At 48.3% G+C, this 12,388-nt stretch overlaps 1 protein-coding gene across 1 annotated transcript; it reads right to left on the bottom strand.

Moving 5' to 3' along the window:
* Window positions 1–130: 130 nt before the first annotated feature.
* On the bottom strand, window positions 131–12,327 carry LOC120896369. Its single transcript, XM_040300422.1, has 13 exons — window positions 12,182–12,327; window positions 11,106–11,508; window positions 8,767–8,892; window positions 8,489–8,677; window positions 8,244–8,408; window positions 6,958–8,173; window positions 5,950–6,244; window positions 5,780–5,873; window positions 5,577–5,697; window positions 4,934–5,497; window positions 2,556–4,863; window positions 2,043–2,512; window positions 131–1,708 (listed from the first exon to the last, which is right to left on the bottom strand). Exons 2-13 carry the CDS (start codon window positions 11,286–11,288, stop codon window positions 1,146–1,148), a joined length of 6,294 nt encoding a protein of 2,097 aa, XP_040156356.1. The 5' UTR covers window positions 11,289–11,508; window positions 12,182–12,327; the 3' UTR covers window positions 131–1,145.
* Window positions 12,328–12,388: the final 61 nt, after the last annotated feature.

Genomic DNA, 12,388 nt, shown 5'->3' with positions numbered 1-12,388 from the left:
CTTATATTATTATTGTTACTACGACGTTTTCGGCGACGCTTTACAAAGAGACCCGTCCTACCGCGGATGTGATGCTTGTGTTCGTAGGAGCTATTGGTAGGAAATAGTAATAATAAAAAAGCCTTTTCACTTCTCAACGAATACTTTCCATTTTCTTCATATGACTGGCAAATTCACTTGCTTTATTGATTTCATTTCGATAAATCCTTCCATCCATCCATCCATCCGGTCCGGATGATGTCGTTCGCGCGCAGTGTGTGGTTTCACAAAAACAGGCAACAACAAACCCCCACCCTTCCGATTCACCACCGCGACCCGACCCCGATGCATATTGAAACTGTCCCTCTCTTCTTCTTCTTCTCCGTAGTCGGACCGGCGTTATGCTCTTTTTTTGTTTGGCTGACCATACAAAGGGCAATGAAGCGGGCGCGCTCACTATATTCTAATTCATTCCAAATGCTGAAGAAAAAAAAACAACCAAACATTCGCAACGGCGTCCATCCTTTCTAACGATATGTGTATGTATGCGTGTGTGTGTTGCGGTTAACCATTTCAAATACGAAACTAAGTTCCACCAATCCCATGGAGTTCATGTTGCGTTCATAGAGGTTTGAGAATATAGAAAAAATACTTAATTGTAACTGCTGGAACAAATCAGAAAGAAAACGGTTCCCTCAAGACGACGCGCAGAGCTCCACCAATAGTTCAGATTTTATCAAATGTTTTTTTTTTTGTTTTTTGTTTGTTTGTATTCCCGCTTTTGAGTTGGTGTGTACTTGACTAGTGTACCAACTTCGGCCTTCCAGTTACCCGCCTACTACGCCCAACCTTTTTCAAACACAATCCCTTTTCTTGAACGCACATAAGGCTAAATGCTAAATTACAAATCCTACTAAACCTAGTAAACCGTAAGCGATTAGGGTTGATGATGGTGAGAGAGAGAGTATGGTAAAAGAAAACAAAAAAAAGATCGACATGCAAAAGCAACCAGAAAGATTACCCGAACACGAACATCTGGGCACTCCAATGGCAGCAAACAAGTGGGGACAATTTCAGATGCATCGATTCCTTTCGGGGGTGACCCACCATCGCGAGTGATGCTGCGTGAGCGAGAGCGCGCGTTACATTGCGTTGCGTTCCGTTATTTACATGATCGAGCAGAGCCCGGACGCTTCGAGACCGCTCGTTACCCGTGGCCGCCTGTTTAACTCGATGCCCAGTAGGCCTTCCTTCAGCTCATACGCAACATCAGTGGTTTCTTCGAACGCGACCTCAGCGACCGCATCGGCCGCCAACGGCAGCGTCGCCACGGTCGACGATTCTTTATTATTGGACTGTTCGGCACCGTTCTTCTCGTCCCGCTCTTCCAAACTGCCGCCAGCGCCGCCACCGTCATTGCTCGCCTCGTCTTCGACCCCTTGGCTATCTTCATTAAAATTATTCGTATTTACACCGTTGCTTCCACCATCGCCAGGCTCACCGTCGTTGTTGGACGATGCTGCTGCCGCCTGCTGCTGCTGCTGCTGTTGGGCCTTACCCTTCGTGATGTTGATTTTGATCTTGTTCGGCACAACCGTGGCCGACTGTGGCGCATCCTGCAGATCGACGTTGCCATCGATCGTTGCCTTTGGTTGCGCCACAATGCCCATCTGGTTGGACGATTCTGATGGTGATGGAATGCTTTCAGCGATAACGTCTTCGTACGGCTCTGCAAAAATATAGTACACACACCGCAATTTAGAGACGTTGACAACGTGCAAACACGAAACAAACATATTCGACGACAAAACGCTACATACAGGGTTTTCCAGGGGTTCTCATAGTAGTCGGAAACTTCCTAGATTCTTATAGGAAGTGAACTTCATATGTTGGAAATTGGACTCTCCTATTGGACTTGTCCAACAAGGGTGCTACAGAGTTCAATTCCCTTTACAATAAGAAAAAGTCAATAAAGTGTCCCACAGCTATGAGAACTCCTGGAAAACCCTGTAAGCAACTTCCGTCCAAAAGTAACAACACATCATACACCATATCACACTTACCCTCTTCAGCAGCATTGTTGGCGGCCGGAGAACGTTCCGCCACTTCGACCAGGCTGGACTCGATCGTGCCGACCTCCTCGAATAGTGCATCCTCTTCGTCGGCATCGTCCTCCTCCTTCGGTTCCTGCTTGATCTTAACGCGCAGCAACGACGACAGCGAGCTCGGATCCTGGCCGCCATTGGACGCCCCTTCGCCCGACTCACCCGGCGGTTTGTCCTCGATCGTGTCCAGATCCGTCACCTCAATGTTGGGCTCCTGTATGAACAGGTCCTCGTCGATTTGACGCTCCTGGAACTCGGGCCGCGGGGATTTTGCACTTCCGGCGACGCTCTTTGCTTCGTCCACCGTGGAGGATTGCTCGGCCGCCACCGCATCGCCTTCCTTCTTTTCAGCCGCTTGCTCATCATCGTCGAGGATTTCCTCCACGACGGGCTCCACGGCAGGTAACACGATCACATCGTCGTCATCGTCAACATTATCTCAACAAAAGCATATATCGTAAACACGCTTACAACTCTCCGCTCGTCAGCTTACCCTTTTTGCTAGCTTTTGATTTGTATTTTCCTGCCCCATCAGCGGCTTCGCCATCCTCGCCAGCCTCGCCAGCCGCGCCGCTCGTGTCCATGGCTTCATCAGTCTTCTGGCTCTCATCCAACGACGCACCGAGCGTCCCATTGCCCAGCGTCGTTTCGGTCATCGTCAGCGACGCCTTGTAGTCCTCGTAGCACAGCGGATGGTACGTGCTGCCATCGACCAGGATCGCGTTGCGCAGATGCCACTCCTCCGTTTCCTCGTTGTAGAAGTGTTCGAACACATCATGGCACATGTGGCACTGCCGGTCGCTCTCGTCCAGTCCGGCCGGGCAGCTCGGCTGCGGCGCATCGTCGTGCGACGAAAAGTCATCCCCGTCGTTGCCGCCCAGGCCCATTCCGCCGCCGGCGCCGCCCTTCTTAAGCTCGCCCTGGTCGGTCTGCTGCGTCTCGAACCAGTTCTTCTCGCGCTCCTCCAGGTCCTCGATCTCCTCGTACTGGATCCAGTCCGACACGTCGTAGTACCACTTGCGCGAGTGCGCCTTCCGGGCCGAGTCTCGATCGCGCCGATTCTGCCGGAAGTGCCAGTCGAGATGCTGGCTGTACTTCATCGTCTGCTCGGGCGGGAACCGTACGCCGCAACTGCTGCACTGCATGCCCGAGAACAGCTGGTGTACGACGGCCGCTTGGCGCTTCTTGATCGTTTCCGGCTTGTCCAGCAGCACTGGCTCAATCTCTGGAATGGGTGCTTTATCCTTGTCTTTGGATTTGCTAGCGTCCTCTTTCCCGTCCTTGCCGCCAGCGGACGTACCGGCACCCGCCTCACCCCCCGCAGCCTGTGGCGGTGTCGGCGAGGATGATGTGCCCGCCCCGAGCTTCGTGATAATGCCGGCGGCAACTATCTTTTTGTACAATTCTTCCACATTGATGTTCGCCAGCAGTCCTCCGACGGCGGCGGACGCGTTTGGCTGGTGCGCAGAGCCCGGCGCAGAGCCGGCCGCTGCTGAAGCTCCCACTCCTGCAGCGGCGGCTGCCTTCTCGTCCGCTTCTATCCTATAGCCGGGACCATTTTTGCCCGCTGCCGCCCCCGTTTGCATGGCCATCGAGGGCATCAGATTGGTGAGGTAATCGAGCCCGGTGGAGGTTGCGTTCGCGCCCGCCAGTCCCGGATGCCGAGGGCCGATTGCGCCCGGCGGCAGCGTATTGATTCCTCCGAAACCCAAACCGGCCGCTCCGGGCAGTGCGGGCGGTGCAGTGGTGGGAGGAGCAAAAGGTGGATTAAGTGGCACCGGTGGCTCGAGCGCGCTAGGATCTTTCGGTGGAGTGCGCAGGTCCCGGTACAGGGGCGTGCGTATCATGTCACGGATGTAGACCCGCCCCGGCACCACCAGGTTCGGCAGCGCGGTGAACCGGATGTAGTAATCGCGGTCACGCGATCGCACCACCATCGGCAGCCCACCGTAGTCGACCGGGAAGGGCTGCTCGTCGATCAGCACCGTCAGCAGAAAGTCCGCAAACTGTAGCCGATGCATCACGCCGTACACCTCGAACACTTGCGGTTTGCAGTCGAGAAACACCGGTATCATGTACTTCGCGTCGACGATCATGTTAATTTTGCCGGCGACAAGATCCTTGCGACTGTCGCCGATCTTCACCTGCGGCGCCGGGCCCGCGATTTTGAACACTCTCGGCTTGCCGTCCAGCATGATCGTCGTGGGCTGGTCGCCGAAGTAGCACTCATGCCAGGAGTCATCGATGTAAAGCTCCCTCGTCGGCGCCCCCAAACGCATCTGATAGACTTTATTCTCAATGCTGACCGATTTGTAGGGCTCGTTAAAACCCAGCTCGAACGTTTCCCTATCATCGACCACCACCATGCGCGCACCCTTCTGGAAACCGATCTCCTTCGGCTCGTCCCAGTTCATGAAGATGACGGCTATTTCCTCGTAGAACCGAATCTCCCGCTGGATGCCATCGATATTGATCGTACGCACGCTGTCGTTCAGCTTGGGCAGGGCCGGATTCAGCATGTTGGGAGCCAAGCCTCCGAGCACGCCCAGCGGCAGTGGACCAGGTGGGGCCGGGAATCGGGACATACCGTCCGCCATTACTGGGAACGGTGCCTGCTCCCACGGGCTTGGTACCGCCAGTCCGGGACGAATTCCACCGCCTAACGGAGGTGCCACCACCATCGGTCCACCAACGATCGGACCAACGGGACGGTTGGCCCAAGCAGGGCCTGGACCAGGCTCTACCCGATTCCATTTCGATTCACGTATTCTTCGTGGATCTGTTGAAGGAAAAGAAGAGTTTACAGGTAAGAACAGTTATTTGGGAAGAGGGTAACACCATGTCCTTACCTCGCTGGGCACGGATATCAGGTGGCGGAACGGACGTGGGCGGAATACCGATAACGGCGAACGGCGCTCCTTCGAAGGGCTTGACTAGTGGAGGCTTTCCGTCAATCGGATGTATTTTACCTCGGAAATCATTTACGATGCCGGAGCTGCTATCCTTCGGATCGTTTAGCCGCATCGACGACAGGCCGGGCGTCGCCGGGGTCACGGACGTTACGATCACATCGTCTTCGCCGCTCATCGACCCATTATCGTCGATCCGAATCACCGACTGATCCTGCCGCTTCACGTGCTCGATGCGCTGCGCCTGACGAATCTTTTGCGTCTCGTTCAGCTGAATCACCTGCTTCATCAGGATGTTATACTGCTCGGGTGTAATTTCGCCCTTTTCCATCTGATCCTGAGCCTGCGCGATGATGGTTTTAATGTTGGCGTTCATACTGTCCATCGAATTGTCGTCCTCATCTGCCGCGTCGTGATGATGAAGGCTCTGCTGCGGAAACCGATGATCGATGTCCCCTGGTTTGGTAAGGGAGACGATGGATCGTCGTCGCTCGATAGGATCATCTGTAGGAGAGTTATCATTTATTGCCAACTATTATGCACCAAAGTCTACAACACCACTCTACAAGACGGTGATACATACCTGGTAATTTATTGTACAACAGAGGTCTGCCAAGCTTGTCCTTTTCAAGTCCTTTTGCACCGTGATTGCTGTTGGTTTTCTCCGAAAGTGGAGATCTAGGCATATTGACAGCGTTTTCCATCTATATTGCGAAGGGAATGTTGTAAACCAATCATTTAAACGGTCCATTTGTCGCTCAAACTCCACCCAACTGGTGTCCTTACCTTTGGAAAATCTACATCTCGTGCGTCATCACCCATCAATAGAGTGCCTCCGATCGGCAACTGTCGAAGATCGACATCTTCATTGCCGAACAATCTAAATGGATGAGAAAATGATGAAAAATGTATCGGAACATAATGTTTAATAATGTACACTGCTTAGCTATACTTACGCATCTATCATTTCTGCCTTGCTCTTCTTAGCGTTCGGTTCGTCCGAGTTGATGGGACTGCTTCGCTTCTTTCCGCTTGAGAATTCATCTCCATCGTCCAGTTCTTCAGATCGCTTGGACGGAGATTCCATCTTCGACGATCTCGAACCGGACGCGTCGCCCTTGGTTCCGGCGAGAGAACTCTCGAGCTCCGGCACTAGTTTTGGCGTTAGCAACTGCAGAGGAATTGCTCGTAAATCGATATCTTTAGCAATCATGGCCGAAAGAGCTTCTTCGTCGTCTGTTGCACTATTATCTGTAATTAATTGCATAATTAAGTATAGACTCGCCTCGCGCAGTGCTACTGACAAATGGGACAGACCACCCCGAATTCTTTTTTTGTTTACAGCGTTAGCTCTCCTTTTCTTTCTGCAATAAAATGTTTTCGGGTTTTATTGAAACGTTCAATGAGACTTAACACTGCAAATTCCACTGACGTCCACTACTGTCCACGAAAATCCACGAAAACAGAGCAACTACCTACTGATTAATGAAACCGGCACAATTACGGAAACAGAGCAAACTTGCAAGAAAAGCAGATCAATCACGAAAATTACAGTAAAGGTGCAACGATGAGAACACAACTTGAATCTCTAAAACGACATCGACAAATACCGGAGCGGAAAGAATCCTGTATCCCTTATGCTGAAGGGATTCGGTGCCATCATCGTTTTTATTTCGCAACCAACTGTTCATTTCCGTTTGATATTGTCTATTTCTGGAGTTGCTGTTTTTTTTTATCTTTTTTTTAATAGGTACCGCTATCGCCAGAAAGAATCCATCAGTCACGAGTTTCTCCAGCGACAGTGCTACCTGCCAGCGAGCTCGTCACACAACTCTGCGAGCACTTCTTACACTATGCGGATTACTGTGTACCCCTCTGCGCGAATGTTTGCTGCTCTACTGCGCAAGTAAAACGGTTTTTGCACTGCCTTGCGACACACTTGTGTCGTTCCACAATCTACCTTCATCCCTCCCCCGACCTTTCGCGCATTGCACTCCCGAACAGAGCAACTACCGTTTGCAACGAGCTGTATAGTTTATCGAACATCAACACACTCATACCGGTTGGGGTACTAAATAATAGGAAAATATGAATGTCGCTCTTACTTTGTACTTCCGACGATTTTTGCCCCACCATCGTCACAACCATTTCGTCTGCCTCCTTCGCCACCGAAAGACCGTCGGCCACCGGCTCATCGATCTTGATCCGTTTCTGAGGAACGCCGTAGCGCAAGTCAACGTCCCGGTCCTCGAAGGCTGCTGCCTCGCCGGCAGGATGCTGATGCTTTTTGCTTTCGACGTTGTTGTTTCGCGCAAGTTGAGCCGATGGTTGTTTGCCACTGAGGGCATGCATTTCCGAAGAGCTTTTGCTTTCCGGTCGCGACTTCCCGCCTGCTTTTGGGCTGTTGTCGTTTTGCGAATGACCAGAGGATGAAGATTTCTCCGAAGATGAAGATTTCTTCTTTCCAGGCGAGTGAGGTGATTTGCGACCATGGGGCGACCCACCGTCACTGTTACTTTGGGTGCGTTGTTTCCGCTTGTCGGACCCGCTGTTGCTGCCGGACCGTGCGGAAGAGCCCGTCTTGCTACCGCCTTTGGTCGACGATCTACTACTGCTTGTAGACGATGAGGATGAAGAGTGTTCCTTGCGGTCCTTTCGCACCTTTGCATCGTTATCGTGCCGCGATCTGTGCGAAGAAGCAGAACTAATGCTGGCTGTGGAAGATGGCGTATGTTTCTTGCCACGTGCACTGCTGCTGCTACCTCCTTCACCTTGCGTAGACGATTCCGATCTGGTGCTTTCCACACCACTAGCCTCGGGTCGGCGATTTTTTGCACCGAAATTGTCCCGTGCAAGAGCGGAAGATTGTTTCGCCGAAGTCGCACCGTGATGTGAAGCTTCCATCAAGCCAGAAGTCATAGCGGGCGGAGGTATCGCCATTGCACCTAGCGCCGCGTTGTGATTATTCATGCCGGCTGTCACGGTTGACGGAGGTCCTCCCAGCTGAGCGGCGGCCTGTTGCTTCGCCAACCGAGGATCGCGTGTCTTGACCATGTTTACCATGCCCATGGTAACGGGAGCAATACGGCTCTTCGGCATCACGCCCGGGGGTGGAATGGTAGGAAGAACTGGTAGATGACCTCCCGCTCCATCTAACGATTTGACCAGTTCCAGCGAAGGCTATACATGGGACGAACAACCATTTTAATATTGCATTTGTTCAAATACATGAAGTGCATAAAGATCTTACCTCTTTTGCTACACTCTCCGTTTGGATGCTCAACTGTTTCTCCTGTTCCATGATTCGCTTCTTGGTGGTGAGAAGCTCCAGCTCCAGCTTTCGCGCCTGCAGCTCGAGCAGCTCACGCTGCTTATCCCTCAATTGTTGCTGCATCGCGATCGTTGGCTCAGGTCCCTGGAACAAATAAAGGCGAAAGGAAATGAGTAATCCAAATCGTTTCCCGTACACTACTACGCGCATTAGAGAGTACATACATTTGCTTTGAGAAACATAGGATTGACGTGAATTGCGGTTGGTGTTTTTGATTTCAATTGTGCAGTGATTGGCCATCCTGGATCGATCGAGTTGATCTTTACATCCAGCGTGTACAGCTTGGACTGTTGAAACACATCGTTCCACGTCTGTCGCAAGCTAAACATTTTCTCACGAATCTTTTCATTGACCTGAAAGTAATCACAATTGAACTCGTCGATTAATAATGGCGCGCAGTACACTACTATGTGGCTAAATGTGTTGTGCACTTTTTACATACCGTTTGAAACACTCCGCAGAACATATTCACTATGACCTGACTGAAGAGCGTCTGATACTGTTTGCCCACATTCTTAACAATTGAATCAACGAGGTAAAGTATTGGCAGTTTTACATCTGGTGCAACCTATATTAAAATCAATGTACGTTATAACAGAAAATGTGATGACTGCATTCTGGAGACACTCTTCACTCTTCTCTTCTCTTACAACAGACTATCGACAAAACGTGTGGCTGATGATGTAATGGATGATATTTAAAGAGCAACTTGAAACTTTAAATCGTCTCAAATAGAAAAAAAAAATAGTGGAACGTTTGTTTACAACTTATCCAACAGGATAACACAAAAAGAGCAAGTTTTCATCGAAAGAGATGAAATCTTTGTAACCAATTTTGAAAATAATACATAAAAGTTGCAGCTTCAGAATTGATTTGACAAATAATTGTATCGTTTTGCACACGATACAAGAAAATGGAAAAAGATCGTAACTGAAAAAAGTTGACTTCGCAAAAAATAATAACTACATTAAATTGCTCATTACATTCCTTAATTTAGTGCAAACCATCTAGCAGCACGCACATGACAGATAGTGTTTTAAACAGATCAATTGTATTGTTACAAGTCTTTTCGACATTATTAAATAATGTTTAAGATTTTTACTCGTAGTACTACTGTCTGCTGTTTAAGGATATTTTGGTTGAAATAAATTAAGAAAATAAGCAAACACACTTTAGACAAATATTTTACGTAAATTAACTGTAGATTCATATTACACTAAAGCAACATTTACCGACATTTATCATCATATAGTTATCGTAAAAACAAACTCAAAGTTTAAATAATAAACTATACTGCATCACAATCCTATCTGCCATGTGTGTACAGTGAGCGATTTTGCACTTTTCTATCAAAGGAATAACAACACATTCCACTAACTGCCCAACAAAGTCCAACAAGGCACAATCCAAATTAAACTTAATGAAAATAATAAAACAAAATAAAACTGATCAACTCCAGTAAATCACTTTTCGTTACTTCAGATCGCAGGGAATTAAAAGATATTTCGCTTCAGAATGATTTATTGGTCAATAGTTGTTGGTTATGTACTGCTGCTCTTTGGTACTTTAGGCACTGCAACCTGTCCTCGTGATTTTTTTCTGTCCTGCTTGTGTTTTAGGTATTAATTTCAAAGAGTGTGATCAGTTACTCTACTGGGCATAATTGTTGCAGTTTAGATAGATCGAGTTGATAGAATTATTCCTTAGCTCCAGATTGCAACAGTTCCATCTTTAATATACTTGGTTCGGGCAGTTTGAAAGCACAGTGAGGACTAAATACATCTTTTTTTGCAAAATGGATTTTTTTTTTTGTAACAGACTAAGGTTATCTTTTGGTTTATTTCGATTACGGAGCCCATTGAATACGGTAGTATTTTATCGGACATTATTTGACCATCAGTCTTTCTTGGTACGCTTGTTGTTGCATTGGATGTGTACGTATTTATGAATTATGTTAAAAATTGCTTTCAGCTATGCTCAAAATTAAAATTACTTGGTGGTACCCCAGCGAGACTGGTTCGTATAATTCCATTACTTTTGCGTACTAAATGAATTACTCAACTGCCAAAGCGAGGACTCTGTTGGCGTTTATAACTGATTTCCATACTGGTAAATTGCAACATTCGATACGAAAGTACTACGATTTTCTAATTTACAGGATGTGTGGAATAAAGTCAAAAATGGCGCTCTAGACATCAGATCAAAACGTAAGTGAAACATGTAATGTGAATGGGGTGCCATATTGTGGACAAGGATTCTATGTTGCTACGCAACGCGCTTATGATAATGTGGGGCCGCAAAGTGCGCGGGGAAGAAACATCTTTGCCCTAACTGTTTACAATATATACATTTCGAACGCGTAAATCTTGTGTAAACACTTCTCTTAATGGGGTGGAATTCACAGAGACGGACAGTAATATCACAGCAATTGGATGCAGAGATGAACATATGAACAATGAACATAGCATGAGGAAAGGCAGCATCTTTGTCCTTGTTTGAGATTAAAATTCTATCAACACAAGAAATATCACAGATCATTTCACAGGCATTATAGTTCCCTCACATTACGACATATTTCACAAACGTTCTATCTGAAACTGTTGGCCACTTGCATCTTGCAACTTTTTTATGATTTTAATTTTACACTGGTTACAGGTACTTTTGCTAGATTCACTACCGAAAACGATCCATCGAAATGGTTCCCCCATGAACCGTTGGCCTCTTAATGGATATTTAGCTGTAGGTAGTAGAATGTATAAGTATCGACATAAATTGTTTAACCTTTGCCAGGTGCTTTTCCACCGCGTGCACGATGATTTGGGCATACTCGAGGTTTTCCTCGGCCAGTATCGTCAGCATGTTTATCAGCGGTTTGCTGTTGACATTCAGGTCGGCCAGACTGGACAGGTATTCTTTCTCGATCTGCTTCGCCCGGCCCTCGGCATTCGCCGCCGCCTGGTCCATCACTGCGCAGGAGGTGCCCTTGGGCTGCACCGGGTCACGACAGATGGGACAGATGCGCGGTTGAATTCGGGCGGTATTGAGCCGCCTTCGGAAAGCGGGCTGGGCGTTCTACCCTTTCCCGCCTACTCTCTACCGCCACCGTACAGCCAGCCGCTCTCTCCTGACGCTGCACACCAAGCGCTGGACGAACGTCCGTTGCTTCCTGCCGTACTTGCGACCACTGCGAATGGAAAAAGAAGGCATATTGTAACATTTGCAACAGACATTACGGCAACATTGTTATGGAGAGGGGGTCGCGGAACAAAACTCAATATTACAACACTCTGAAAACGCACCGTGTGCTTTAACCGTACGGAAAGCACTTGAAAACGAGCACTAGTTTCGCAAAGCACTGAAATCGTTGGCTAACTGCTGTTTGTCACTATATTCACGGATACATTGACCATGCCTCCGCCTAATCGAGTGATCTTGAACGCACAGTTGAACAGGAAACTAATACCTAACCAGCTCTATGGTCAGCACCCTATATAACAAAACGCTTACAAAAGGCTGATTAGCTAAAGTTCGGCTTCACATCGACCACTACACGCCGGAATAATGCAGAACAATTAACACACACATTTATGAACACTGGAAACTATATTGAACACAATGAGCCGTAGTTGGACGTACAGAAAACATCGAATCATCCATCTTATTCGATGAATCCGCCTGAGCCGTGCGTACTTTTACCAAACACATCGCATTTCATCGCGCGGCTACGTTTTCCTTGCTTCGTGCTCTTTTTCTACGTTTTCTTCTCGCGTTGAGTCACACTGTTGCATTTTTTCACAGCCCATTTACGCCCCTAATAACACCGTTCCGCACAATAGAACACACTCCCCGTGACTCACCTGTGATCCAGAGCAGAATTTGCACAGTTTCAGCTGGAATCAAATCAATTTAACACTTGAAATTGTACAATTTCTTCGGACTGACGAAGCGCGTGCCTGCTGCGCTGTGAAAATTTGCCAACTTTTAATCGATCGCGGATGAGCACCCACTTTCATCGATTTCTTTGACAGTTGCGGTGTCACGAAAAGATGAAATGGCAGTTCTGT

The sequence above is a fragment of the Anopheles arabiensis genome, chromosome 2, assembly GCF_016920715.1.
Source record: "Anopheles arabiensis isolate DONGOLA chromosome 2, AaraD3, whole genome shotgun sequence".
In the NCBI taxonomy this organism is placed as follows: Eukaryota; Metazoa; Arthropoda; class Insecta; order Diptera; family Culicidae; genus Anopheles; species Anopheles arabiensis.
The sequence above is the reverse complement of the archived record's forward strand: the minus strand, read 5'-3'. Positions and strand labels throughout refer to the sequence as shown.